The sequence below is a fragment of the Phoenix dactylifera genome, chromosome 12 (assembly GCF_009389715.1).
Source record: "Phoenix dactylifera cultivar Barhee BC4 chromosome 12, palm_55x_up_171113_PBpolish2nd_filt_p, whole genome shotgun sequence".
Lineage (NCBI taxonomy): Eukaryota > Viridiplantae > Streptophyta > Magnoliopsida > Arecales > Arecaceae > Phoenix > Phoenix dactylifera.
In genome coordinates, this window is record NC_052403.1 from 11,412,805 (window position 1) to 11,437,682 (window position 24,878).

The following is a 24,878-nucleotide window of genomic DNA, read 5'->3' on the forward strand; positions in this document are numbered from 1 at the left end:
ATAATGTTAGATTACTGTTCGGTAGCCGTGAAGGGGTGGCTTGGCTCAAGCCCTTTTTTTGTGAGGCACCAACTGCTCACATTAATAGACATGCGTTCTACCCCTGTATGAAATGCCTACAAAACCAGTTACCATGACTGCATTATCCAAACTCTCAGACTCCTACATGCCTATGTCCTCTCCTATGGCAACTCCTTGTCATGGAGGGGAAGAGACCGGGGGCCTTCCTTTGGGCCGGGACCTTCTACCTCCTACGAACGTCTTATTTCCCACAGCAATTTTCCTTCCACGACTTGTAACCCATCGTGACCGGTGGTCTTTCTTTGGGCCGGGGCCTTAGATGACCGCCTCAGACTGGCCCTACCTGTTGAATTGGTACATGGCCCATGCTCCATCATTCTACAGGAGTATCCCTTCGGCCACAGATTTTCATGCACACAAATGATCACAAATTTATTAAACTTTATTAACAAGAAATTTAAGAGAAGTTGGTTGTCCAGGACTCCAGCTCATTAAATTCATAGACTTGTGTGTGGAGTCATGAAGAATTTTACTCCTCTTCCCGATTCAGTGGAGTCAGCTCAAGACTTGATTCACATGCTGAGGGGCTCCATGCGGAGTCCCAGCTCTGCTGAAGTGGGGATCCTTAGAGCATATTTGGCTTATTATATATGGTTGGATAGGAATGCCGGCCTATTTGAGGGCAGGAGGTCATCGTCGAGGATTATGGTGGATAGAGCTATACTGCATGCGGCAGAGGTCATCGCAGTTGCCGCATTGTTTTCTTCTAGGATGGCCAGGAACATCTGGAGTACTCTATCCGTTGGTACAACGCCCAGGTTCATCCTAGTTTCTTGGGTGCCTTCACCCCTTGGTCATCTCAAAGTGAACTTCGACGGCAGCAGATCGGTGGATGCGGTCTGGAGAAATTAGTTTTGTGATCAGAAACTCTTTTAGCAGGGTGATAGCAGCTGGTGGGCGCCGCTCACCAGGACTCATGGTTGTTGGAACAGAGCTTCGGGCAACTTGGGAGGGCTTATCCTATGCGAGGCGGGTGCTTGGCGCAGAGCGGGTGTATCTTGAGGGGGATTCATCTGCAGTGATTGATTGGATCCGGGGTGTAGATAAATACGGGGATGGTCATCCTCTTATCCGGGGTTTGGACGTCTGCCGTAGACATACCTTTTTCGTTGTACTTTTTACTTTCTCGTGATTTGACAGGATGTACTTACGTTAGAGCTATATAAAATTTGTCGTTTCAACCAAAAAAAAAAAAGATGAAAGAATTTTACTGTACATTAAAGTGCCTCTAGGTCTTGTTCGATAATGCATGAATATTGGTGCCAAATCAGTTTTAGCACAGCTGGTTGGCATTTCTTAGGGTTTGAAAACCCGTGCCATTCTCAAATGTTAGATTACATGTACATGTTAATTACCTACTCGTTGTAACAGTTTTCGTCTCTGCCAGAAATTTGTTATACACAGTAAAACCATATGTACAACTACCCAAAATAAAAAAGAAAAATCAAAAATACAAATGCTCAGTTTATGAGTTCTTGTTGCCCTGCTTGATTGAAACTGATATGTGATATATTGGCTTGATACGATATTAATTATTGCTTAAGATTTTTATCTTGTCATCCAATTTCTAGTCACCGTTCAAGGAAACCTTTTAATCAAAAAGTCATGGCTTTATTTGGATGACCAATTTGTTTTTACTCATAGTCAATATTTTGATATTGTATGTCATATAACATCTAAGAAATCATCCTAAAAATTATTCATCCTCTTCATGACGAGATTGACCACAGCACCACTCAATGACCATATTCACTGTACGAAGCTGGAAACGTTTCTGCTGCTACTTCTCTTGAAATATCTGTTTGGTGAGCCCAGAGTGAGTGGAAATGAGCCACTTCTAGGCTTGCAAGTGGGTTGAAACCAGACCAGCTTGACCCTAATCCAAGCAAACTATCTTTTGGACTATAAGATCTAGAACTTAGGTCCAACTCGTCACTTATCTTGGTCAAATTAGGTCGCCCTAAAATTTGGTTTTGGTGAGTCTCAGGGCTCGTTTGATTCGCGGGAAGTATTTTTCCTCTTAGGAATATGATTCCTGGGAAGCAGATTTCTAGTAGGAGCATGCCTAGGAAAGTACTTTTGGTATGTCTTTCCTGAAAAAGTTGTGTATAATTTCTATTATACATTTAATAAAAATTAGGTCTTTAATGCTTCTTTAATGCTGAAGGGCCTTTTTGGGAAAAAAAAATGGAGTAATTCTCGCCTCATGGAAAAGTAACTTTTCCATATTTCTCATGGAAAAATGTGGGAATCATATTTATATGGGAATACAACTTTTCTATCTCTCTCCTTTGAAAACTCCAACCAAATAAGGAGTATCTCATTACTTTCCCGTTGACCACACTTTCCTCCCATCTTTTTCCGCGAACCAAACGAGCCCTCAGTTTACGCGACTTGATGTGGATTTTGAATTAATTGTTGTTGGGTTGGACATGGGTCTATACAGTCCAACTGGGTTGGATACAGTTTTGTGAGATCCATATGCAATCTAATTGATGATCAAGCTCTTAGACTAGAATTTTGCCCCACTGTGGATCACAATAGATTTACCAAAACCAATAGCATCCAAAGTTCACCGCTGGTGTGCATCACATCCCATGCTAGGCATGTTATAATATTCTGGTACCAAATTGAGACTCGATACAGAAAGCTTGCCGAGTCTTTGTATACTGAACCGATCTCCAAACTGGATGTACCAACACCATATGAGCATAATATTTACATGGATTCCAATACCAAGTGAACTTTAGTTGCCTCTAACCATTCTAATGAGAGCTAACCCCTACTCCCAAATAATGTCATGATGTTGGTGCATATGAGAGCTAACCCCTACTCCCAAATAATATCATGATGTTGGTGCATAAGACAGACCCACTCATTAGGTCAAGATTTAATACATTGTTACCTGGATTATTGTCTGTACTATAAAGAACCAGAACATACGTGTTGGTTGACTTGTATGATATAAACAGCAAGTTCACTGGATATTTATATTGGTTTTTGATATATAGTTTAAAAACTTTGACCTAGAAACATGAAATTAGAATATTTATAAATGAAGTTGTTTAATTATTCATTTTGTTGTGCATATGAAGAGAAATTTATCTTTTCATCTCCGTAAATCGGCAGAACACCTGATTCCGCCAGAAGAGAATTCCTCACCCTTGCGAAGAAAGGATTATCCTAAGCCATTGATCATCCATGATGGTCCTCCCACGCCATGGCTCATCCCATGCCATTGCCTTTCCTAGCTGTTATCCTCTGGCAGCCATACCTCCTCTAATTCAGCCCCTTGTTCACCGAGATCGCGGACAACATCGTTCCGGTGGCTGTTACAGTGAGGGTACCATGTTCTATGGAACCACAGTCGGGGAACAAATGGTTGGATGCGCTCTTCCTCCTAATGAATCGTAGGCCTTGCTTTCAGTTACACTTCCTTGGAAGTATAACAAGGGATCAAAGATCCAATTATGAAATTGCAAATGGCATACAACGGTTGATTGGACAAGTAATTGGGTTCGAGTGCACCAATTTCACGCGAAAGGACAAATATCAGATGCTTGCCGGCCATGATGGTGCTGACACCAGGAGATGATGGTGGAGTCGTGCGCTGCGTTTGGTTAGAAAGCTGTATAATTAATCAGTCCAAAATAATTACTACTAATACTTTTTCTTTTCTTTTTTTTCTAAAACGGGAGTTTCATACATCACGAATACGAATACACCCAATAGAATCGAAATACAAAAGGTCCCGAAGTGCTCCAGACATCTCTCTCCCCAGCCCATAGGGTGCCTCCTGAGTGACTAACCACATATGCTACCACCCAGTCGGCCGCCCCATTGGCCTCTCGATATATATGCATAGTCTGAAATGTAACACCCTCCCTCACCATTATCCAAATGTCGCGAAGTAGGGGATGAGCACTGTCATAACTACTCGGGCCCCTGCGGATCCAGCTAATCACTGTGGTCGAGTCACCCTCCAGAAAAACAGAACTCGCCCGAAGCTCACACCGCACGTAGGACAGGCCCATCCAAGCCGTCCGCAGCTCTACCCCCAGAACCCAAGTATCAAAAATCTGACACCCCCCTGCTGCCACTGCACCGGAACTCGGGCCCCTGATGACGAATCCGGCCCCTCCCCTCCTACCACCATCCAAAATAGAGGCATCAAAATTGACTTTGAGGAAGCTCGGGGGTGGGGGCTCCTGGTAAAATTACCCTATATGGAGCTGCCGAAGCAATGTGGGGGCCCCAGATATCCCGAGCTCTCAAAGGTCTATGAGCTGACTCTATATGGATAATCTCTGCAGCCTGAGCACGAGCCCGCTCCATCACGAACCACAAGGACGACCGGCGCTCACTAAACACCCAAGTGTTCCTGGCCAGCCATATCTGATACGTTGTACAAGACGCCCTAATCGCCAATCTCCGCATCTAAGGAACACCAGCCCAATGCCGAACCTCCTCCAGAAAAAAATCCCTCCCACTCCAAGTGTCTTCCGGGATCCCAGTCATACTCCAAACACCTCTCGCCCACACGCACTAGAATAGCATATGATCCACTGACTCGTCCACTCCACAATCCAGACATAGGGGGGCAAGGCTCATACCTCGTCTACTCAACACTGAGCATGTCGGTAGACGCTCCCAAGCCACCTTCTAGAGGAAGAGAGCAATCCTCTGGTGAAGCCCAAATCTCCATACCCAACCACAGTCTAAGCTCGGCTCTGAATCCAGATGAAGAACCCGAGAAACCTCTCCAATCCCAACGCTGGCTCTATAGGTGGTACTCCGAACCCTGACATGTACCTATGGATCCCGGAATGGGGAGCGCCCGAATTCGCTCTGCTAGATGCTCTCCAAACAGTTGGCCCAGCCTGTCATCATCCCACTCCACCTCCCTCGACCTGAACAGGTCAAAAACCTGGAGTCCCACCGCCGCCTCAACACCAAGCATCATCGGCCATAGTCTCAAAAGAAGTGCATCCACCCACGGATCCTCCATCACATCAATGCTCTGTTTGTCGCCAATCAGCCACTTGGAATACGCCAGGGCCATAGGCAAGTACCTCCCAATCTCTTGCCACATAAAGGATCTCCTCCGCCGAGCTGTCGCCTGCTCCTCGAATTCCGTTCGGCCATACCAGGCTGTCATGACCTAACTCCAGAGACCATACGGCTCCAGGACAAACTGTACCACCCTCCATGCCAAGAGAGCCTCGCATTACACCAGTAGTGACTAGTATTTGTCAGCTCAAACTTTAGTAAGACAAGATATCAAAAGAATTTATCAGCTCAAACTCCATCGTCGGGCCAGAATAGCTGAAAGCATCGAAATTATTGTAATTCCAACTCAATGCTGCTCCCAGTTACCCAGCATTTCACTAACTAAATATAACATGCCCAAGTTCATTTTGATGGAGGACCACTATAGGAAGAATAGAGAAGAAAAAGAAAGAAGAGGTTGTAGAGACGCAGGAAGAAAAGGCATTGGAGATGCAGGAAGAAAAAAGTGAAGAAGGGCTCACGCCCAGCATGAGGAAGAGAAGAAAGCCGGCCAAACCAAAGGATTTTTTTTATTTCTTTGAACAATACCCTAATCATAAGGGGCATGACCTTTATATAGACCTTACATCAAGTCAATCAATTGACGACATACCAAACTTAGGACTTTACATCAATTCAATCAATTGACTAAGTAAATTAATTGATTACATACCAAACTTGGACCCTTACATCAATTAATCACTTACCAACATTGATCTAATCAATTGATCTAATTACTTGACCCAACAACTAACCAAATTGACTCGACCAATAACAAAAGCAGCTACCCAAATTGACTCGGCTAATAATAAAAGCAACGAACCAAATTAATTTGACCAATGACAAAGCAACTAATAATGCAATAAAGTAGAAATGACGCGGACTCGAGTGGACCCAATCTCGAGGGTCCAAGTCAAACTGATGTCAATCTCTGATGCGACGTGAGCCGTGGCTTTAATGGCTCCATCATATGAATGAAGAGTTCTGATATTTCCATCACATTTCCGCGAAATCTACTGCAACGAAATATACCTAAAAGTAGCATGCTCTGCTCCTCGCTGCTATTTTAGGCAGCTGGGACACAGAAGAAACATGTTCGCTCAGCTGCACAACTATGATAGGTAATCTTGAAGGCAAAGAGGCAAGAAGGAAAAAAAGGACATGTATAGATCATAACAAGCATTACAAATAAAAATATTATTGAAGTATAAAAATAAAAGAATTTATAAATGTGGTATAAAACTAGCAGCAAAAGTTTTTACAAGCAGCAAGGCTGCAACAGACTTGAAGAAACTCCATCCATCTTGTTCAACAGATATTAGCATCAAATCATGCCATGCTAAGTATAATGGTATAATTTGTTCATTCAATACAATTCGATGATCCAGCTGATAACCATCACAGGATGGACATGACTGATGTATCGAAGAAAATGTCTGGATAAAAAATGATAATGGTTAATGATAAAATTTTGACAATGATTTCATTACCGTTTTGTGTCTTACTGGTAATTGTGATCAATCATCAAAAGGTTAAACAAATGCCCCTTCTCTCAAAAATAGAAGGAAAAGCTGACAGCTGAAATTCTTTATGTACATTAGCATACAATATTGGCTGCAGCAGAGCCAGATTTCCCAAAATAAAGGAGTGGCAAATGCTATGCAAGCATAGCCGTGAAAGTATGTTTGAAGCTGCGGATAGATTATGACCTTTGAGTCAGATGCCACTCAGATCTGCCATGAAAAATTACTTGCTCCGCAGATGTTCTGCACCAGCTAGCCTGTTTCATAACCCAACACCTGCACCAACTAATGCAGCTGTCATCGAAGCTGATGCCTCTTCAAGTGTTCGTTGCTTCTTGACGGTATTAAAAGTCTCAATGACATCTCCAACCTCCCATTCATTGAAGCCACTCACACCAATACCACATTCTAGTCCAGCACCCACCTAGTGTAATGGAAAAAAATAGATAGCTGGGTAAAGATTGCTCGAAATAGACCCACAAGCTAATGTACAGAAATAACAGAAACAGCTCAGTAAAAATGCCTAATTTAAGACTATTTATTGAAGGATGTCACATGGAAATGTAACAATGCCTGCTGCTGAGAACAAAACAAATAAAGCCTCAGACTTGAGATATTGTTAATTTCCAAAGTATTTCTTGATCTCAGAACTGGTGCTCAAAGTTACTGCAGTATTTATATGCATATAGGAATTATATAACTATTATATGAAAATGCCATAGAAATTAATAAAACATTCGTGTAATCTAATGACCTGCACAAGATATAAGCAGGGTGTAGAACTAACAAAAAGTTTTTTCATTAATATTTGCATATATTAAGCAAATATGGTTGTTAATAATGTCATAATTTTGGTATTAATTTAGTAGTATTAATAAAAAGTTGTTTATTTAATACGGCTTAATAAGCTAACAAGCTTCTTATTAATGATATTATCTTGTTATATTTTGATAAAAAATCAGTATTAAATAAGAGCCTTCTTATTATCCAAAATAAAGGGCTGACTATCATTCAAAATAGAGTTCGAGTGTGCAATATTTTTTTAACTTTTTCAGATTGTTACTGAAATGTATTATAGTAGTGTAACAAATTATATTTAAAATATTACGTAGGTCTGTCACAACCATCATAGTGTTATTACAACATTGTAAAGATTGTTAGAAAAATATATTATTTTAAGAAATAAAGAACTGTATTAAATTAGAGCCCTATTTGTAGCTTATAAGTTGAGCTTCATTAAGTATTCTTATTGATTATTATCAGTATGCTAATACTCATTGCACATTAAGCCCATTGAGTATATCGAAAATCTATATCATAGTGTAGAGGTGACTATGATAATTTAATACGGTATTTTATTTCAAATTAGTATCTTTTCTATCAATAATATTAAAACTAATATTATTAATATAGCTGAACATTAAGCTTTGATCTTGTTTCATGCTATTTATAATAACTTTTTGATATTAATATTGCGATATAAATAGTATATATATATATATTGATGTAGTAAAATAATATATTATTATAAAATAATAAGATTATGATCCAACCTATTACATCTAACGGATATTTAGATGCAATATAGTAGGGTCATTAGTGGTTCTACTTTCACTTTTAAGTAAGATTGTTATCATAAATTTGTAATAATTATAAATAAAATATTAATGTAATCTAATGACTTGTGCAGCATATGGGTAAGGTACGATACTGATGAACAATCTTTTTCATCAATATTAGCATACATTATGTAAATATGACTATTAATAATATCGTCAATTTATGTATTAATTTGGTAGTACTAATGAAAAGTTTCTTATTTAACATGATTTAATAAGCTAATAAACTTCTTATTGATCATATTATATTGTTATATTTTGATAAAAAAATGTATTAAATAAAATCCCTACTCATTATCTACAATAAATAGCTTTATTAATAACGTTATGTAGCAAATGGAGAACTCTGTGCAAGCAAAGCCTACATTTAAATAGTTTATATATTATATATTAGATGCGTGATTGGTAAACATGACGGTTGGCACTTGAGCCCTAAAGGCTTGCCCTTAAGGAGGTCCAAGGTTCAAATCCTAGGCCTTACTCAAAACGATAACTATAGTTCTTCAAGTTCTCTTGGAGTATGTATTTTTAGTACGTGCCTTGCCCAAGCCGACTATCCCTTGCAAGCTGTACACCATCACATAGTGACACCTGAAGTTTTGACATGTTATACCAAACAAGAAAACATAACCTCTGCTTGGCATATATACAGGTCCTAGAAGTTCATTATCTCTTTACCCTATTCTATCTCACCATTCGCCCTTACTATCCTCATCTAAGCCACCTAGCACATCCATCAATTCCCTCGATTTCCTCAAGCATGTAAAAACTGTTGAAATGGGACTGCAACAATGAGCTATATGTTCCACTACCTAGGCAGCCATTCTTTCAATTGATCTTATCCAACCATGCTAAACACATGCTAGAGACAACAAGTGAATTTCTATTACTTTCCATTCTACTCATGAGAACATTAGGCAAGGTGGCTGATTAGTTTGTCCCTTGTATACACCAAGGTTTGCAATGTCTTATGTTTTCGCATGGTTCAACACTAACAATAACAAAGGCATGCTCCTTGCCTCAATGCAACAAATATGAACATGAAGATCAAATTTCTCTCTCTCTCTCTCTCTCTCTCTATGTGTGTGTGCGCGCGCGCGCGCGTGCACGCCTAGCTGATTGTCAGTTTAACAAACTCTACCCCAACACTTGTTTGCATTCGGCTCTAATATGTCTTCAAATCACTTCTCTGCCAACAACTTCCATGAAGATCTCTTTTTGGTTTGTTCCTCAAACATCAATACAGACTGTAAATACCTAAAATTTGTATTCATTCAGAAGTTCTCATATTTTGACTGCCTTAAAAAGCTTATTATCAGTTCCAATGATATTCAAAAATCACACCACAACAAAGATGTACCTCCATTACATCCACCCTTCTCCTGACATACTTGAAATCACCTGAATCCCTCCCAAAACTTATACTCTCTCAGAAAAACTGGTAAATTGACAGCCATTGAAAAAAAAATCTAGCATGAGTTACAATGGTACTTGGTGATTTCTTAAACTTCAAAGGCATATTTCCACTCTATCCATTTTGCACTGATATTAAATAACAAAATGCATGATAGAACATAGGCAGCAATGGCAGCTGTTCAAAGAATCTTACCATCCTTTGATACTGCACCCTAAACTCCAAATATGATCCTAGTAAATTTTCCATACATGAGCTCCATATCATTTTGGCAAACTCTTAATACTCGATAAATATTTTGAATTGTCCCTGGTGTAACAAATTAGAACCTCACCCAAAAAACTAGCCAAAAGTTATTATTTAGATTCATTGGCCCTATCTAGGTACCCAAGATCTTCCTACTGCACAACCAATATGAGACTAAGCACACACCCACACGAGTCCTCACCTCCTCTCATTTAAGCACTGGAGTTCACTCTAGGCTAAGAGTCTAAATCCAACTAAATCTAATTACAAACACCACAATCGGCCCACAATCAGCCCAAAAAGGACTCATGTGTACCCTATAGTCACACATAGGTCATGGGCCAATTCCGCTTTAATACTATTTGTAACAATCCAGGAACTTACTCAAGAAGCTAAATAGAAGTTATTATACAGGGTTTTGGCCCTATATAAGTATCTAAGATCTTTCCAGGGTACAATCAATGTGGGATTAAACGCACACATGCACAAGTCCCCACGCTTGGTCTAATCCACCATTGAAACTTATGCCAACAATAAAGATATATGAATATTCTATTTCCTTTATGTGTGTTTCCAGTTTAAACCCATCTGTCAATTTACTCAAAGACCATCACTTGAATCTCATCAATTCGTCAGGAATATGATCACCTTTATATGAACAATTGGTTATTATTTAGGGTTTTGGCCCTGGTACAATCAATGAAGGATTAAATGCACACATGCACAAATCCTCACACTTGGGCTAATCCACCATTGAAACTTATGCCCACATTAAAGATATATGATTTTTCTATTTCATTTATGTGTGTTTATAGTTTAAACCCAGCTTTCAATTTACTCGAAGACCATCATCATCAATTTGTCAGAAATATGACCACCTTTATATAAACAATTGGTTTAACAATCATATTGTAAAAAGGCCTCTTAATTTTTAAATGTGCGTACAAAATCCATTTTGATTATGACTACTCCAACCGGAGAGAGAACAAGTCTCTTCCTTCAAGCTGCTCAATCGAATCTCTCACAAGAGCAAAATAAGTAGAGAAAACAAATTTCATAGGAACTTGAAAGTAGGGTTTTACCCTACTTACTTTCTTCAAAAACAATGTATAATACTATATAAGACCACTATTTATACTAGTGAGGTCAATTATTCCAAAATTAGGTTGAATTCCTTCCCTAGCTGAGGTCAAATTTTCTCACAATAAACAAGTATAAAAATTACTGAAATTGGTCAAAAGCTAGATCTTAAGTCCAACATTAACTTTGCCTTCTATTGCATTGCCCAATTGTTCATAGATTATGAGTTACACTCCGGTCAATGTCTACTATAAATAGTAGGTCAAGGTTGATTTAGCATCTTAGAGCCCTAAACAGTTCTGAATCAGGGTTATTTTGAGTTCCACGAGCTTATTGGCAAGGGTGGCAATCGGTTGGGCCGACAAGATAAGGGATGCAAGATAGATCAAAAATCTGTCAACCCGAGCCCGATTTGTTTATTAAATGGGTCAAGAATTCAGACCTGAGCCTGAACATTTTATTAAACAGATAACCTACAATGGGTTGAATCAATTTAAATGGGTTAAATAGGTAACATTGCCATCCCAACATGCTCATCGGTTGTCATATCATATATCTTGAAAATTTACTCAACTTCAACAAAAAAAAAATAGCCGAAAATAGATAGATACCCATGGGAAAGTTGTGCCCTCCAGAAGTTTTATGCCGTGAACAACATGGAAACCAGAAGGAACCACTAAAGATTGATTACTCCATGGTTTTCCTACTATTTTTCTTGATGCATTAACATGCATTTTTCAAAATATCCATAATAGCTACATGAGCAAGTTTCTTGTTTCCGCAACTAAGGACTTCCTTTGATCATCATTTCCCGTTTCTCATTTTCATATTGTTTCTCACATTGCTTTTCCCTTTATGGCCACTATGAGAATAGTATACTGTAGAAATCATGGATAATGTAGCTTACTATCACCTCAGATATTCTGTCTAGGACACAGGTAAATTCCCAATGACAGCTCTATATCATCACCTAGCCCTGCAATATTCGAAGCTTATAAATTGACTGATGGCAAGAGATTTCCTACTTGTCCAGGAAACACATCACACAACAATAAAACTTTTAAGTGTAATAAAACATATCTAACTGTGATAGTTTTACGAAAGGGTTCTTAAATTATGATTCATTCAACTAGCAAGAACTTTATGACTAGAAGAGCATGTTAAAGGATCTCTGGTCTACATGTCCAACTCATGCCACCTAATGATGAGAGGATAACGATTTTATACTAACAAAGCCACAAGTGATAATTAATGAAAATAATTCGGAGAGCACGAATATTGTATCTTCAGCTTCTCAAGGACCTTTCTAGACTATCTTGTTTTCTATATTAATGCTTTGCAACTTTACTCATCCAAGTACTATATATCAAATGATTCATGCTCGGGTCAAGATTTGGTCTGCAAATGAAACAACATTATAAGAAATCTTGTTGCATTCATGTTAAATGTTTTTTCTTTTTCTAAATAAAGCACAGAAAATAACAAATCTCAAGATGGTCAATTTGGAAACTGAATAAACTTCAGATTAGGGGTTCAATAATGGCTATCCTTTGTCAAGAAGGCAACTTTTGGCACTCAGATATTGTGCTACCTATCCCGATCGACATAGCCTTAGCCAGGATAAAGGCTATTTCCTAGATATCATGGAAAAAAAAGGTACTAACAGGTTGTACCAAGCTTTTTCCACCTACTTATTAGTGATCTCCCTACACTAATGCAAAGTAATCTTGTTATCAAGGGCAAATATCTTTTCACCAAAACAAAATAACACTATCACCATTAGAGGGTAAGACCATGGTATGCCAGCACTGCAACCAAATTCATACTTCATTGTATCCCGTGATATTCCTAGAACAACAAAATTCTCTTTGGATTCCTAGGATAGCTATAGTTTTCCAATTTCTTTTATTCAACAACAAATTGAGCCTGAATAAATTAAATTTCTTCAAAAAAATATCGGTAATCACCATTTCAAATTCAAAAGACCGCCTTACTATGTTTTTTCTTCCCCTAAATCACAAACTATACAGCAACCAAATGATTGTCACCAACTTATAATATATCAGCTCGTTGTTGATAAAGAGATTATAATTCTATAAGTTATAAATGTTATAGGTACTTCAATAATCATTGAAAGCATGATTTCATTTAAGAACTTTTTAAGATAAACCAATTATACCTCAAGATGTGATCCATATATGAGATTTAAAAACATACCTCCTTTACCTCCTCTTTCACTCGTCTCAGAGAATCAATATTTCCAGAGTGAACTGTCTTCCCATTTCGAACAATCCGAACACCACAATCTTTCACCACTTTCCCTTTGGTGACCATGCATCCGGCCACACGTCCACTGCCACTGCTAAATGTAGCTCGAACATCTGCTGACCCTATAGGAACTCGTTCCTACAATATATATTCAAAGTGAACAACATTAATGCCCATTTATATAGCATCAGAGAGGAAGTCCAATTCACCAATTATAGCATCAGTTCTACCTCGACAGGCTCTAAAAGTCCTTCCATTGCATTTCGCATGTCATCAATAAAATCATAGATGACCCTATAAAGACGAATTTCAACATTCTTTTTCTCTGCATAGCTCTTAACTGAACCCGGTGCTTTCACATTGAAACCAAATATAATGGCCTTAGTGGCAACAGCCAGATCGATGTCACTGGTACTCACACCACCTGGCGCTTGGAGGAGGAACTTCAGAGTAACATTATCCTGTGGGAGCACTTGAAGGGCATGTCTGATGGCTTCAATTGAACCCTATGATTGATGAAAGTGCTATCAAGTCAATTGGAAATGTGATGATAACATGAATGCTGAACCATATGTCAATTTTGCTTTAAATACATGGACAATGAAGAAATATATTAGAGTAAATTACAAAAAATCCCCGAGGTTTACGTTTATTATAATTAACCCCAATAATTTGTAAAACCTACACTTACGTCCAGTTAAATTAACGGCATTAGTGAATCCATTTATCTCATATAAAAAGTCAAAATTTTTCTTGAGTGAGGAGGAGGATACATACTTTTTCTTAGATTATTGGATAGTTGTTATGTCATGTAACGTTATTTTGGGTCATTTTAATTTTTTTCCTAATGTGCCATTTGGATCCCATTTAAGGTTATCAGTTCAACTAACATTCTGTTAAGTTATGGGTTAAAGTGTTGAATAAAAATAAATCTCAAAGGATAAGTATAGGTTTTTCATACTATTAGATGCAGGGTCTACTGAACCGACCTGTACCGGTCGGTTCAGCCCGAACCGGACCGGTACCGACTGGCACCGGTCCGGTTCCGAGGTATAAAACGGTTCCGACCCAATATGGGTCGGAACCGTTCGGTTCGTTGCTCGAACCGGTGCGAACCGAGCCGGTTCGCACCGGTACATGCTCGAACCAGTGGGAACCACTCGGTTCGCACCGGTATGAGCTTGAACCGGTGCGAACCGAGCCGGTTCGCACCAGTTCGGTGCTAGAAAGAAGTGCCAGCGCTGTGGCACTTTGAAAGTGCCACAGCGCTGGCCAGAGGCACTTTGAAAGTGCCACAGTTTGGCACTTTCAAAAGTGCCGCTCAGTGCGGCACTTCGAACGAAAGTGCCGCTCAGTGCGGCACTTCGAACGAAAGTGCCGCTCAGTGCGGCACTTCGAACGAAAGTGCCGCTCTGTGCGGCACTTCGAACGAAAGTGCCGCTCTGTGCGGCACTTCGAACGAAAGTGCCGCTCTGTGCGGCACTTCGAACGAAAGTGCCGATGCGGCACTTCGAAAGTGCCGATGCGGCACTTCGAAAGTGCCGATGCAGCACTTCGTGCGGCACTTCGAAAGTGTCGCGCTGTGGCTCACAGTGGCACTTTTCAAAGTGCCACAGTGCCTCAACGGTTGGCTATAAAAGCCGACCGAATGCTGAAGCCAAATCCATCAGCTTAGGTGAAGGAAAGGCAGAGAGAAAGAGGAGGAAAATAAGAGAGGCATGAAAAAAAATTAGAAAGGTCGGAGAGCGTCGTTTTTCTTGAAGAAAAATCCAGCAAAAACTAAATAAGGTAAAATTTCTTTCCCCTACATTGTTTTTTTAATATTTCATTTAAATTGCTTAAAAAAATTAAGTCAAAAATTGCCAAAAAATAGGAAATGATTCAATGATTCCATTTCGTCTTGAATTTTTTATATGTTGTCGATATATGGACGATGTTAATGGTGACATTAACTTTTGTTTTTACAGAATTTATATAATTTAAAATTTAATTAAAAAATTTAAACATTAATTTTTAATTACAAAAAAATAGAAATTGAAAAAAATTAATGTGGTTGTAGGAATGGAGCCGTCAAGGAGAGGGCAACCCCAAGAGCGTAATATTGGCTGGGAGCATGGGAAGATGCTCGGTGAACGGCACCAGTTTCAGTGCAATTATTACCACAAGTGCTTCAAAGGAGGAGGGGTAACCAGATTAAAGCAGCACTTAGCCGGTAATTCTCGTGAGATATCTGCATGCTCGGAGTGCCCACCGAGCACCTGTCAGCTGATAAGAAAAAATCTCGCTGAGATCAAAGCATCCAAGGAGAGGGCTGCCAAGCAGAAAGCGGAGGTGGAACGCCAAGCTGCAGAAGCACCTTCCTATCACTTGATGGAGTCACAGGAGGTCGAGGGTCCAGATGAGGAGGAGGCACAGATCCAGGCTGCCATGCGGGCGAGTCTGGATGATCGGTGGCAGTAGGAGGAGGTGGCGAGGCATCGGGCTCGATTTGGGCCCTCGTTTTTCGAGTCGGGCGCCGGTTCTGGTGGAAGCAGACAAGATCTAGAGTTTCAAAGGACAACCTCAGTCAGGGAGGGCGAGGGCAAAGGACGTAGCCGGATTGCATCTATCCTGGGTGGTTTTGGTGGCCGAAAGAAGTCTTCCGGAGGGATTCCACCAGGTGCGTCAATCCATGATGTAGATCCGCATGCCTTCCCCAGGAGAGATTCGAAGCAGCAAAGGGTAGACACAATGTGGAAGAAGGAGAAGAAGAAGGATATGTGGCAAGCTATTGGATCCTGGTTCCACTTCAGCCACATTCCAGCGAATGCTGCAAACAATACATACTACAAGTCTGCCATTTCTGCCATACAGTCTGCCGGTCCCGGTGTCGATCCTCCAGGCCCGAGGGACATCTACGGTGAGCTTCTTGACAATAATAAGGAGGAGCTAGAGAATTGGATTGGCTCATATAAGAGCAAGTGGCCCACATATGGGCTCACTCTGATGTGTGATGGTTGGACCGGTCCGACAAAGCGGGCCATCATCAACTTTCTGACATACTGTGATACGAAGACCTTCTTCCACAAGTCAGTTGATGCTTCGGATAAGGTGCACAACGCCTCATACATCCTCGGACTTATGGAGGAGGTGATTGATCAGATTGGAGAGGAGAATATCGTGCAGGTCGTCACTGATAACGGGCCGCAATATAAGTTGGCCGGGCAGGTCTTGATGGAGCGGCGACTACAAATTTTCTGGACCCCATGTGCTACACATTGCATCGACCTCATCCTGATGGACATTGGAAAGATCCGTAGGGTGCAACATACGGTGGAGATAGCCCAACGCATCACCAGGTATATTTATAGCCATACTTGGGTTCTTTCATTAATGAGAAAGTATGCAGGGGAAGAAATTCTTAGACCAGGAGTCACACGGTTTGCTACGAATTACATTACACTTGATAGCCTTATCGAGAAGAAAGGAGCCCTACGTCAAATGTTTGTCAGTCCCGAGTGGCAGGAAAGTAGATATACCCAGGCCGGCACTGAAGGAAGCAGAATGGAAGACTTGGTAAACAGGCAGTCATTCTGGCAGCGGGCCAATGCGATAGTCAAGGCTATCAAACCATTATATCAAGTGCTGCGGGCCGTGGATAGCGAGAGGTACCCCCAGATGGGCTTTTTGTATCACATGATGGAGAAGGCAAAGGCTCAGATCATGGAGGCAGATGTAGCCCATGCCCAGGAGTACATCGACATCATTGAGCAGCGGTGGGGAGCCCAAATGGGTAGGGAATTGCATCTAGCAGGTAAGCGATAATATTGATAATTATACTGATTGATATATTTGTATAATGATACTAAGATGGTGTCATCTATGTGCAGCATACTATCTGAATCCTCGGTTTCAATACGAGAGTGGAATTGGTATGGATGATGAACTTCTTCATGCTCTGCGTAATGATATTTATAAGATGGAGCCTGATCCAGAAGTCGCCGCATCATGTATAGAAGAGATAACTATGATTTAGTAACATATGTAAATATATCGGATCTTATATTATTGACATACTACAACAAGCTTCTTTCCACAGACCAAATTATTTAGAGAGGGCAGCCATAGCTTTGGACAGCGACCAGCTGTCGTGAGCAAGACAACTATGAATCCAGGTACAATACAAATCTGCAAGACACCTCTGCATCTGAATTATCTTCAACTATGAGGCCATCATATATGTAAAATGTAATTATCTTCAATATTTTTGCAGTTGAATGGTGGATTCATTTTGGCGGATCCGCAAAAAATCTTAAGCGGATAGCTATCCGGATCCTCTCCCAAACGGTCTCCTCGAGTGGCTGTGAGCGCAACTGGTCCACCTTCGGCCTCATCCACAGCAAACAGAGGAACCGTTTGACACAAAAGCGCCTCAACGACCTAGTTTATGTGCACTACAATCTGCGGTTGAGGATAAAATGCATTCAGGAGGAAGTGGAGCTCAAGTATGCAAATCCCATCTATAGGACTTTTACAGATGATGATGATAATCCTATGCTCGACTGGCTTGCGGCCCAGCAGCACGAGCCCGAGCTTGATGAGCCAGGATCGCCTCGACGACCAGCCAGAATCATAGCCACCGAGGCTATGGTCGATCCACAGCAATGGGCTGAGCGCAACATTCCACGCACTCCTACAGCTGATATGACGTGGCTAGAGGGGAGCCAGTCACCGCATGACTGGTACGATGCTCCCGTTCAGAGAGATGATCCTCTCATGCAAGGACGAGGAACGCTCTAGTACCCAGTCGACTCGATCAGGAGGGCGTCAATCCCAGCAAAGAAGAAAAGAAAAGGAAAGGGCCCCAATGGAGAGTGTTGAGGAGGAGACTTGGACCAGCGATGAAGGTTCTGGTGGTGATGGATCTACTAGCCATGGAGGAAGTAGAGGACAGTATGGTACTACTTATGAGACACAGCCGGAGGGAGATTTTCGATACACCGGTGAGTCTCAGTTTACGCATGCTATACAAGATACGGACCACGGTAGGCCGTCTGATATAGGCCGGTCGGATACTATTGCATATCGAAGAAGAGCTCCTCGAGGTCGTTCAAGAGGCCAGGATGCAGCTGCAGATGACCTCCCATGTGGAGTCGGATCCATTGATGTATCAAGTTCCGAGTCTTCCTATTATCCGCGGCCTCAGCCAGCCTATGGATATGGTGCATCGGAGTCATCTTCCGGTGGCTACTACCCTGCGCAGCCCGGAGGGTCTTACGGGTCGGATTTTGGTGCCGGCATATTCGGATGGGCCCCTTATCAAGACACCTCTCAGAGCCAGAGCTTCAGCGAGAGATCCGAGAGTTCTTATGATCCGACGCGCATTCCTCGAGGATTGAGCATACAAGACTACAATGCCGCTTGGTTAGAGGGATGGGTTGATCTGCCTCCATATTATACTGATGATCCAGATATTGACGAGAAGCGTCGCCACTCGACCCGATTTTAGATATCCGAGAGTGCTTTAAATGTATGTAATTGATTGTATCTTAATTTGAAAATATTTTATGTTCTTCATCTCATTATTTGAATTATTTGGAAGTAATAAGTTGCATCATCTAGTTTTAACCTTAAACCTAAACATAAAAACATCAAAAAAAATATCCAAAAGTGAAAGAACTCCAAAAAAAAACGACGATGGGGTCGAAACCAGGCCGAATGTGCCCTATCGGTACGGTATCGGTTCGGCTCGGTTCGGCTCGGTTCGGCACCGGTACCGTACCGTTACCGAAGCCGACCGGTACGTCGGTACCATCGGTACCACGAACCTTGATTACATGTAAGTGTAATTTAACCCTAATCTCTGAGAGGTTTTTATTTTTTACTCAATATATTAAGATGAATAAGCACTGTAAGGCATGATGCATGTTCGCATAGCATACCTGAACATCAACTTTCAGAATAATATTTAGCTGATGCATATCTAGTCCAGACTGTTTTCCAGCTGAAACCGCAGAAGCAATCGAAGAGAGAGTGACCTTTCCCTCCCCGGCCTTTGCAGATATTCGTGCAACCCTTAATGATTCTGCACATGCATTTGCCCTTTCACGTGCAATATCAAGGGAGTCAACAACCTCAAATTCATCACCAGCAATAGGAACACTGCTCAGGCCAATTACCTGCAGAATAAAATAGGAACCAAAAAAATAGAAAATAATGTTAGAGCAATTGAGAACAGCAAACAAGATAATTATAAAATTGGAAGTGTTAAGGGAAAAACTCTTGAGAAAAAATAAAGCACAAATCACATAATCCAAATCATTTTAGCACTTTTTTTTTGGATCATCAATCTTTCCATCACCCGAAGAATATTTGAAAGCTCACTCACCAAAAAGGTCCCATCTTTTTAATCATCTACTTATCCAAGTCGCATGTTTTACAATAACTAATCTCTGGCAGATCCATCACCTGAAGAATATTTGAAAACTCATCCATCAAGAAGGTCCCATCTGTTTAATCACCTACTTAATCTTACAGAGTAATATGTTTTATAATAACTGATCTCTGGAGGGCATACTATCACTATTTGTGGAAGAAAAATTTGTTGATACAAGTCATTTGCAGGGGAAGACTTTTCTTTTCTCCAGAGCCGATAGTTTGATAAAACAAATAACTACCTGTGTACCTTCAGGATTTAGCTTCTGGTTTTCTGAGTAAGACTAATTTACTCAATCAACATTCTTGAAGATTCATTTGATGATGAAGAATCAAGAGGGAAATACATGTTCATTTGGTGTCTCTTAGGTTGTGGATGACAAGGTTAGCTGATAGCGAAAAACCAAGACTCCCAAGACCAAAAAAAAAGTGGGAGACTCAAGCGCGAAACCAGTGCAACCTATGCCCCATGAAATCCTCAAATCATCAGTCTTGCCATGAATAGTTCTGCTTTACAAAAATGCAAGCTTATTGAAAGATTCAATTGTAATAATCCATAAGTTTGGACAATTGGTCTGACAATGAAAACTATACAAGGCCAAACGATAATGAGTGATGATGCTAACAATAATGTACCACATAGGCATGAGAAATCTGCAAGGTTGGAAACTTCTATTATAAAAATGATACATCATCACCTAACATCTACCGATTTTAGAAAATAATGACAATCAAGATCTAGAATTTATTTTTTTAATTCTTCTATTCTTGGGTTATTTTAAAGGTTTATTATGTGCAAAACTTCTTATCCATGTCAAATTTAAACACTAGTAACTGTATCGGCATAACATTAGTATGCAAAACATCACAAATTCTGATGAAAGAAAAATACTCTGCCAGTTATTTACCAGCAATTAATGCTCTGCTAAACCCAGAGATGAAAGAATCTTCTTTAATTTGTTTGTCCCTTCTAGTGAGGCAGCCCAGAGTATCTTAACCATTCAATTTACTAGAAGTATAACTGAATTCCTCAGTGGAATTAATCCATAATTTTAAGTTGAATAATAGTTTTACATGAAGGCTTTAATGCCTGGAAATCATAAGCAAGGGACTGCCAAGCCTTACAGTGACCTTGACTGAAAAGGGGGAATATATTATAAATTATATTTAAATAGTTCGCTAATCATTGGACTGATTTCACTTTGACACATAACATGTGTAAGTAACCTACCAATCTCTCATGAAAATAGCATAAAAGCAGCATGCCATACTATAATGTTGTGCCAAACAGGCTTTTGTCAAAACAAGGCTACACATACGTCCTCTATATGCAATGCATTCTCCAGTTACATGTGCCCAAGAGAAGAAGACTTTTAGGATGCAAGAATCAAACCAAAACTAGTTCCCTCATGTTCATAAAGGTGATCAAACCAGACAACAATGGGATTTTCCACTTTTAAAGATTTTAAAAATCAATTGATGATGATCAAAAAGAAGCACACAAACGGTAGACTTGAGAAGAGAATAAATAAACCTGCACAGCCATAGATGGTCCAGCTTGGTCAACACGGCCTCCTCTATCATCAAACATAGCACGAACCTGCTCGTTTGAAAGAATTTGTTCATGGGCTGTCAGGCCTATCAGTCAAAACAGAAACAAGACCTACACATACTGCAGAATTTTGAAATTTTGTGGAATGTAAAACTGCCAATAAGTCACCATTTGCTTTTCTCTTAGAAGATGCAAAGCCAGTGTTCATTCAGAAAGCTAACCTTTCCAAAGGCTTCACCACACACAACAACATCACCCTTTTTAAGGGTTCCATTCTGCACAATCAATGTGGCAGTGGATCCCTTTGTTTTATCAAGACCTGCCTCAAGGACAGTGCCCTTTGCATTTCGATGAGGATTCGCCTTCAATTCTTGCAGCTTTACAATAAAGAAAAATGAATAAGGTCACATGTTCATGAAGAAAGTCAAATTGTTAGAAGAAGCAAATAAACAGAAATCAAGATAAATTCACATACCTCAGCAACAAGCATGACAGTTTCCAATAGTTCATCGATATTGTCTCCTTTAAGAGCACTTATCTGATTTAGGTAATAACTAAATATCAACTCTCGCTAGTTTTTCAAGCAGCACAGAAAGACGAGATAATATTTATAGGTCATCGTGGGGGAAGCAACCTGAACCATTGGGATGTCACCACCCCACACTTCTGGCATAAGGCCAATGGAAGAAAGTTCTTGCATAACACATTCTGGATTAGCTCCATCCTTATCTATCTGGGTACGACAACTACCAGATGTGAGAAAAAATTTTGCGAAGACATAATACTGAACATGAAAATAATCCTAGAGATTAATTATCATACCTTATTTATGGCTATTATAATAGGCACACCGGCTGCCTTGGCATGAGCTATTGCCTCATTTGTTTGGGGGCGCACTCCATCATCAGCAGCCACCACAATGATGGTAATGTCAGTCACCCTTGCTCCGCGTGCCCTCATAGCACCAAAGGCCTGTAAAAATCCAGATTTTTAACAATAAATCATATGTTGATGAAGATGTATTGATGATGAAGCTTAACATTTTAAGTTACATACTTCTACTTCACAAAGTGTTGAAAACCAAAGCAATCTAAAATTTATATGTAGAAAGATAATATGGGCCAAAACTAAAATAGGTCGGCATAGCAACTGAAATCACACATACCTCATGCCCTGGAGTATCAAGAAAGACACAGGGCTGAGGCTTTCCATCAACCGGGACGAGAACTTTGTATGCTCCAATACCTTGGGTTATTCCACCTGCTTCAGAGGCTACCACCTGTAAATACCAATGGTCAGACCTTATCATTTCAACAAAGCCATAGAAACAGAAACATGGAAATGATGCACACATTTTAAGCTTTGCAATATATGCATGGGAAACTACATGTAAACTAATAGAAACATGCTGCCGAGTAAAGATTATGGAATTACCTTGCTCTTATGAATATAGTCCAACAGTGTTGTCTGCCAATGCAAAGTACAAGAAACAAAAGTTATAATGAAGGTAGATACTAAGACTTAACACTGCCCTAAATAAAAGCAAGTAAAAGACACCAATAGTGCTCAGAAGATAATACCTTTCCATGATCGACATGACCCATTATTGTAATAACTGGAGGCCTATCTTCCAACATGTCCAAATCCTCCTCATCTAGCATTTCTTTTTTCTTTGCCATCTCTTCCACTCTTACCGGATCTATTTCTATTACCTCCACATCATATTCCTTGCATATCATCTTGACCATGTCTTTATCCAGAGTATGCACTGTATCGGGCTTTACTCCTCTGGAGTATAAATACCCAAGGATATATGCTTCACTGACTGCTAAGTTATAAGCCAGGTCCTCAGTCAACATGCCCTCTTCACCCACCTCAAGGATCTCTACTTTAACAGGTGCTGCAGCTTTAGCTGCCTCAAGTCTTGCAGCCTTCCGACTTGCCTTACGCCATTTCCTACCTTTCCTCACCTCTGTTACACCAGCAATAGGCACATCAAGTTCTGAAGCATCCTCATCAGGTATCTCACCATCATCCACCAGGCGCCTACGCAAACCCCCAGCTGCACTTGATTTCTTGCGGCGCTCTTCTTTGGCCTTTGATGGAGGAGGTCCTTTCACTGGTTTTGTCGGGGCTAATAATGCTTCTGCTGGAATGGGATCAACAACTGGCTTCTTGGAAGCAAACTTATCTATGAGAATTGGTTTCCGGTCTTTCATGTTAGCAGGTTTCTTTACTTCAGAGGACACAGGAGGTGTAGGTGGAACAACAGCAGGCTTTGCTTGTAGCTTTGGAACAGCTTGGGATGGTGAAGACACTTGAGGTCGCAAAGGTGCAGCTGGAAGAGCTTCTGATTTCTTCGCCTCTGTCACTGGAGAAGGACCTTTCTCTTTTCCTTTCTCTTTTTCAACCCTCAGAAGTTCTTGAACCACCTTCGGCACATCTGCCACAGGGTTCCCCTTTCGCCACACCCTCTTTAACGTCTTTGACTTCCTCGTCTGTGCAGTTGTGTTCACTGGTCTACTAGGTCTAGAGCTACCATTAGACTTATCATTGTCCCTAATCTCTTTCCCAACCAATCTGCTTGGCTTCACTGTCTCAAGTTTTTGTGCCTCCTCCAAGACCTCCCCAAGTGACTCTATCACTTTCCCTCTGTCTTTCTCTGTGATCCCTGGTCTCTTATCGCGAACAACTTGGTCTGGAGACCACAATGCTGAATTCACAGGATCAGCAGGCCCATTCGCCCGGGCCTTCAATGCAGGCTTGGGAGAAGGCTTAAGGACAATATCCGCATCATCTTCTCTGCTACCACTACTACCCCTAAAAGTGGATTCTGGAGCAAAGGGAATTCCCTTCTCGATCAAGTCGGTGGTGACCAGACACCTACAGACTCGGCCAGGCGCACGAGACCATCGCGGTGCATCGCCAACACAACCGAAACTAACCCTAGAAATGACGTGAATTCTCTGAACGGACACAGGCAGGGGAGAGACCTCGAAGACGGCTAATGGTTTGGGCCTCACGCTTCCCAGAGTAGCAAAGGAAGAAGGAGAAGCCATTGCTTCAATCTTGAAGCCACATACAAAAAAACTAAAGAGCTCAGGGATATAGACCCCCTGAAATTCGCATAAAATCGACTCTTTTTTCAACGCAGTCCGATCCTGGATTGCAGAAAAAACATACCCAAATTAGATATCTGACTAAAAGAACAGTTTTTTCGACAACTTGCGATCGACAGGGAGGGGTTTAGAACCCTTCCAAACCCTAATTCAATGACCCGAGAGGAAACGAAGCCCTAAATTTGATCTACTTCAACTGAGAATTGGCGACTAATAAGAGCAGCAGACGAGAGAGCATACCTTCAAACCAGAGGGAAGCGAGAGAACGTGGGAGAGGGGAGTGACGTGGGATTTGCTTTTTTTTTTTTCTTAAAAGAAGAAAAAAACTTCTGCCTCGGTAGTATCCTCCGTGGTACGTGCGGTTCTTATGGATGGCAACATATGATCTGATCCACCAATCCGGTCCGTATTCGACCCGCCATAATTAGATTTGGATTTGGCCTAAATAAATTCGGATCGTAAATAGGTTGATCCGTTTAACCTATTTATTAATTGGGTTGGATACAAATTTTA

At 40.7% G+C, this 24,878-nt stretch overlaps 1 protein-coding gene across 2 annotated transcripts; it reads right to left on the reverse strand.

Moving 5' to 3' along the window:
* Positions 1 to 6,448: 6,448 nt before the first annotated feature.
* On the reverse strand, positions 6,449 to 24,665 carry LOC103696002 (translation initiation factor IF-2, chloroplastic-like). 2 transcript variants are annotated; one of them, XM_039132598.1, is made up of 13 exons: positions 24,606 to 24,665; positions 22,827 to 24,407; positions 22,681 to 22,713; positions 22,412 to 22,525; positions 22,069 to 22,218; positions 21,881 to 21,979; positions 21,722 to 21,784; positions 21,468 to 21,623; positions 21,229 to 21,294; positions 19,202 to 19,438; positions 13,511 to 13,786; positions 13,230 to 13,418; positions 6,449 to 7,077 (listed from the first exon to the last, which is right to left on the reverse strand). In XM_039132598.1, the coding sequence occupies exons 2-13, from the start codon at positions 24,303 to 24,305 to the stop codon at positions 6,916 to 6,918; spliced, it is 3,024 nt and encodes a 1,007-aa protein (XP_038988526.1). In that variant the 5' UTR covers positions 24,306 to 24,407; positions 24,606 to 24,665; the 3' UTR covers positions 6,449 to 6,915. The 2 variants fall into 2 exon arrangements, with proteins under 2 accessions (XP_038988526.1, XP_008775702.2); XM_008777480.4 differs by lacking the exons at positions 13,230 to 13,418; positions 13,511 to 13,786 and having other exon boundaries at positions 22,827 to 24,656.
* Between the last annotated feature and the right edge of the window lie 213 nt (positions 24,666 to 24,878).

Bases quoted from the DNA above. Each gene is read 5' to 3' on its own strand.
- LOC103696002 (XM_039132598.1), bottom strand. From the start codon at position 24,305: ATGGCTTCTCCTTCTTCCTTTGCTACTCTGGGAAGCGTGAGGCCCAAA. The intron at 21,980-22,068 runs GTATGATAATTA...TGTCGTACCCAG, and splicing joins TTATAATAGCCATAAATAAG to ATAGATAAGGATGGAGCTAA. The intron at 13,419-13,510 runs GTAGAACTGATG...TATATATTGTAG, and splicing joins GACTTTTAGAGCCTGTCGAG to GAACGAGTTCCTATAGGGTC.